This window comes from Setaria italica, chromosome V, assembly GCF_000263155.2.
Source record: "Setaria italica strain Yugu1 chromosome V, Setaria_italica_v2.0, whole genome shotgun sequence".
Taxonomy (NCBI): Eukaryota; Viridiplantae; Streptophyta; class Magnoliopsida; order Poales; family Poaceae; genus Setaria; species Setaria italica.
In genome coordinates, this window is record NC_028454.1 from 11,877,311 (window position 1) to 11,882,761 (window position 5,451).

The window sequence follows — 5,451 nt, forward strand, 5'->3', positions numbered from 1 at the left end:
AAATGAAATGAAATGAATCACAAGTGGCGACTGCAAAGTGCAGTTTGCCTCATGTAAGGTAAGAACAGAACACCTTGAGATGGTTGCGTATCCTCCTCGGTCTCCACCTGCAAACCCAACTGTTAAGAAGAACAAGCAAGCGAGATGAATATGGTGACCTCATCTCTCACCATCTATCCCTATAGCCCACGAAACAAAACAAAACAAACCCATTCCGGCGCTGCCTTTGTGTCAACATAAAGAAAGAGGCCAAAGAGAAGGCAGGCATCAGCAGCCGTTCTTTATTTGCACGTCTAAAATTAGGCCAGTAAAGTTTCATCTTCTGAAGATGCATCATCAACAGGACGGACGACGGCGGCGGCTTTGGCCACCAACACACACATACACCACTACACCAAAAGCTCCTCCTTTGATCCTTTCCCTCTCCACCCTTTCTTCATCTTCTCCATCCAGATGAGCAAAAGCTCTTCGAGCAACGGATCATCGTCGATCGCCTTTCCGGTTACGTGACCCTGATGGTCCCGAAGAACGGCGTCCTCGGCGACGAACCGGCCTGGTAGTCGGCGGTCGTCGAGATCTTCAGCTCCAGGTCCGGCGCCGCCTGCTGGAGGCTCGCATGATGAGGCTTGGACAGCGTCAGGGACGAAGGGTGCTTCTGCCTCGGTGCGGCCCGCTCGGCGACGTGCTCCCGCTGCTGCTGCTCATCGCCGATGAGCACCGTGGCAGCAGGGACGAAAGGCTCGGAGGCAGGATGCGCTCGGGCTTCGCCGGCCGGCTGATGATGCCGAGAGACAGAGCCGGGAGCTCCGTGTCCGGCGCCGAGCCCGCCGCCGCGTCTCTGTCTCAGACGCTCGTTCGCGCTCGTCGCCGCCCTGTCTGCGTTCTCGACCTGAAATGGAAGGCTTGCAGTGTTAGGACTCTGCAGTTGTTGCAGGGACGTGTTGCAGGACGTAGAGTGAAGAGCGAACGTACGACGTCGAAGAGGCTGGACCTCCGCTTCTTGTGCGTGAGGCTGCTCTGCCGGAGGAAGTACTTCTGGGCGTGGCTGGCCACCTGCGTCGGCGTCCGCGTCGTGACGAAGTGCCGGGAGATGCCTCGCCAGTCGCCCTTCCCGAGCTTCTCCAGGCCTGCCAGGAATCTCCGGTGCTCATCCTCGGTCCATGGAACCCCTGATGGTAGTTGATGACATCCAAATGAAGGGAAAAAGATGAGTTTTTTATTTTATTTTAGGACGCAATTCAAAAGCAGAGCTGAAAAATTTGTACTCCAGTATATATACAACTTATTATAAGCTGTGGAGTCTTATTGATGGTCTGAGGATAGATGATTGAGACTGCTACGAAATTGCAAATTCTGAAACAAATATCTGAATCTACGGGCCAGTAGTTTGGAAAAGAAGGAATTCCGGTCTCTGCTGAACGGGGAGGCTCACCCTTCTTCCTCTCCTGCGCCCTGCCCATGAGCCCGTCCGAAAGGTACCCGTTGGTGACCTTCTCGGCGGTCTCCTCCACCGAGACAAGCGACGACGACGACGACACGGACGGCGAGGAGCTGCTGGCGGCGAGAGCGGCCGCGTAGTACGCCGCCGGCGCCGCGGACGACAGGCACTCCATGCTGAAGCACTTCTTCATGGGAGAAGACGACCCCACATGCAGCTGCACCCCGAACAGCCTCACTCCGCCGCCGCCGTTCTCCATCATGACCCTGCCGTTCCCGCCGCAGGTCCTGGAGTTGTGGCCATTATTGCCACAGCTAGAGCACTTCCTAGCCATGGCCGCGGCACGCCGGCGAAGAAGAAGAAGAAGAACAAGAACGGTGGAGGAGGAGAGAAGCAATTCCAATTCTCTGGTCTGGCCCCGGGAGATAAGATGTTTGTGGGGATGTTCGCATCTGGCCGGGGGCTCTGCTCGGCTCGGCTGGGCTTAATATGGGAGCAAGAAAGATGTGGCCGGGGACTAGCGAATTGTTGGGGAGTGCACACCTGTACCCATGAAGGGGACGCATTGGCATCATCCCCTTTTATGGTATGGACAATTCAATCCAGATGCTGGCCTAGTTAACTGCGCTTACTTAGAATCTGCAGAGCCCTAGCTGGGTGTGCTGCTGCTCCAATAATGTTGGCGTCGCTGTCACCCTGTACATATGTTTAATTGTGTGGCTCATATCACTATATCAGGAATCTCGTTGCAAATCTTGCGCGCATTTGCCACTGATTTTTATTTCCGACAGGGTCAACTGAATGGAAAAGGCCGGTGTTCCCTGTTTAACCATTATGCCATAAAAAAATAGCCACAGTTGGACAAGATATATGCTCGCTGTTTGTGATGTGTGGCAAATTAAGACGTGCACACCACACATGGTGGACCAATGATTTTCATGCTTTGACATTGAGATTTTTCTTTGTATCGTGTATAGGAGCTTGTGGAGATTGGATTGGATTGGATACGGCAATTATCGGTCTCATTTTCTGGTGTTTTTCTTACTAGTCTGATTGTACTTGGAGGTATAAACTTTACTACCATTTTAGGATGATGTGGGTGTTCTACTTGAAGTTGAAGGTAGATTACAGTGATTGGGGAGCCGTCTAGCTAGAAAAGGTAAAATCGGTCCATGATCCTTTCTGTACAATTACTTAATTATGTAGTATCAGGCAGGAAACCCAACTGTACATTTTAAAGTGGAGGATCCTTTCAGACAGGAAATCCAAGTGTATCAGGAACCGCACCTCTGTTCCTGACAATAGCATGGAAATTTGCATATATTGGAAAATACGGCTGAATGTGATGTGAGTACGATATGTGGGCTCTGGGGCACATTCATATATAGATTCCGATGGTATTTCAAACTTTGACGATTTTTGCGGTAGAAGTCAGTGTAGTTCACTGCCGAGTACATCTCACCTAGTCCAACAACCCCCAAAAAGAATCACAAAAACAAGATTCATTTCAAACATGTGATAAACAAGGAAGATACTACAAGTGTGCCTAGTTTTGACTAGAATATTCTAGTTCAACTATAAGAAAGTTTGATGAGGAGATGCAATGTGATAGGATGTGATAAAAACAAAATACGATGTAAGGTAGTTGGTGTTGGTGAAGATATCATTCTTATATGTAGTTCTTTGGTTTCTGTTGTACCAAAGATCACCAGCATTGGCCAAATAACAGGGGAGGGAATAGAGAACTAAAGAGCCCTTACTATGCAAGCAAGCATTGTTATCAAGGTTAGGTGCCGATGTACAAGATAGACAAAAAGGTCGTCACCATAACAACCACAATAGGGAGATTTCTAGTACTTTGTACCTTCTAGTAGACTTATCATAACTATTAGAAAAATCATACACATTTTTTTCTATTATATCTGTTACCCTGTAACATTGTTTGTTTATGGATGGTTTCAAGACAGAAAAGGTCAGATGAAACCCTTTTTTTTTATTCTTCTCCTACTCCATCTCCGTGTATTTCGTTTTCAGATGACTTATAATATGAACTGGATAGAGTATTACTTTATCAGTCTACTAGGCACTTTGTGCAGTAAATTCCAACTTTTTTCAGTGGCATTATCGTGTGTTTTTATGGACCCCACCTTTCATATCGTCAGTCATCAGTAAACCCAAATAGCAGGTCTCTCTTTAGTGTTTAGATGACTACTAGTGGAGAACAATGACGTTTATTTTAACTCGCACTAAACCAAAGTAAACTAAAGAAGGCTTCAAAAGGTGGTGTCTCATCCAGATTAACAAACTTACACATATAAGTGTAGAGAGTAGATACATATGAACCAAATCCCTGCTTTTTGTTTACCCGTCAAAGCACATCGTGCTTTACTAACCATACCTACTTGCATCATTGGAGGCTTTTGATTTACTCCAAATGGGAAAATCCTGCCACTTGTTTCTCTTTATTCATCTTTCAGTTTCTCATGCATCATGCATATGCTACAATACCCTCGTGAAAGTGAAGACTTTCCAATGATCTGCAGTAGTACAGGCAGTACAACTCTTAAACAACTCTGGCATGTTAGGTGTTTGACAATCAACTGTACTGAAAAGAAAGCTTTGCATGAAACATCATTTTCCTTTCACACTAGACGGGATGCTATTTGGATCCTATTGGTGCATCAGTAAATATATGACACTGTTTATCGATGTATATCTGCAAAACGCTTGACGCCTCCCGAAAAGGAAAAAATGCGCAAGCCGGAACATTTCAAGAAAAGTCACTCAACATGAAACCTCTTTAGACGGATTTATTGGCTGAAGGGAAAGAACATAATCATTAGGAACAAACAACCCATCCATAGGTGAATATTGCTTAGCCACCAACCTTGTTTGTTCCAAAGTTTCAGACTTTCAGTGCCCCAACAATGTTTCCTCCGGTGATTCTGCCCCTGCTAGTGACCGCACATGGAAAAAAAAAGGGGAAGCTAGGACAAGGTAGGAGGGGCATCTAAATCCAAATCGGATGGGAGGCCGAAGATGTTGTTCTTGGTGGATGGATTGCAAAGGAACCAAACCAGTAAAGTTCAGATAGGTATCCAGCAACAGAATACACTGACTGCATCTTTTGTCGTGTTACCCTGCTGCGTTTCAGGTGCTCGCATTGCAGTTCTGAAGCATCTCTTGCTCCCTCCTATCCGTTCTTTATGGGCAGGAGAGAAGAATCCAATCCATTGCACTTTAATTTCAGTAGGAGGAACATCGGTTTGGATAGCAAGCATGTGCCGTATCCGCTTATACTTCCCCTTTATCCCCTTTCTGTGATTCCCACCTCCATGCATTTCTCATTCCATGGCAGAGTTCAGGAATTCAGAGACACTAGAAATGAAGTGCAGAGAAGATCATCACTCCATCGGGGTCCCATCATCCAAATTAATGCTGTGTCACCAATGATCCTAAGATCTTTATCCAGCAATCCTCTGTTTAGGTCTGAATGCGATGCCTGAGCTACCGCGAGCGGAGTTGAAGTCATCCCATACGCATTCGCCGTCATCACGGTCGCCGGCGCCGGGCGCATGCATGCGAATTCGCAAGCGGATCTCCATGTCGCCATCATATCATGACGAGTGAACGAGAAGAACCCTGCACCCGGTCCTCGAAGTCGCGCGTTGGCATGACGAGGAAGGCATCAGAGGACGGGCGATTACATCAATTAAGCCATCTCGTCATCTGTGGCATCAATTAAGCGGGCGGCATCGCCACCAGCTGCCCCGTCGGAGGCCGCGTGTGTGGAATGGAATCCCCACAGAAGTGTCTTGGATCCAGTGCTGCCGGAGCTCGTCATGCTCAGTAGGGTGGGAAGGATGTTGGGTGGGCAGGATGGAGCTTCGCGGCTCAGAGACGATGGCGGGCGGCGGGCGGCGCTGGATGGATGGGGTTGGGGAGGAGATGACCCGAACCAGGGGCGTATATGACAAATATTGGGGGCTTTGCAAATAATCGAACCAGGGGTT

General features: G+C 48.0%; 1 protein-coding gene across 1 annotated transcript; it reads right to left on the reverse strand.

The window, feature by feature from the left end:
• Positions 1-244: 244 nt before the first annotated feature.
• Positions 245-1,980, reverse strand: LOC101758129 (transcription factor MYBS3). The gene is made up of 3 exons (XM_014805324.2): positions 1,433-1,980; positions 973-1,169; positions 245-889 (listed from the first exon to the last, which is right to left on the reverse strand). Exons 1-3 carry the CDS (start codon positions 1,770-1,772, stop codon positions 503-505), a joined length of 924 nt encoding a protein of 307 aa, XP_014660810.1. The 5' UTR covers positions 1,773-1,980; the 3' UTR covers positions 245-502.
• Between the last annotated feature and the right edge of the window lie 3,471 nt (positions 1,981-5,451).

Coding starts and splice junctions, on each gene's coding strand:
- LOC101758129 (XM_014805324.2), bottom strand. CDS start 1,772: ATGGCTAGGAAGTGCTCTAGCTGTGGCAATAATGGCCACAACTCCAGG. Junction 1,170..1,432: donor GGCGCAGGAGAGGAAGAAGG/GTGAGCCTCCCC, acceptor AACTACCATCAG/GGGTTCCATGGACCGAGGAT. Junction 890..972: donor GGTCCAGCCTCTTCGACGTC/GTACGTTCGCTC, acceptor CTTCCATTTCAG/GTCGAGAACGCAGACAGGGC.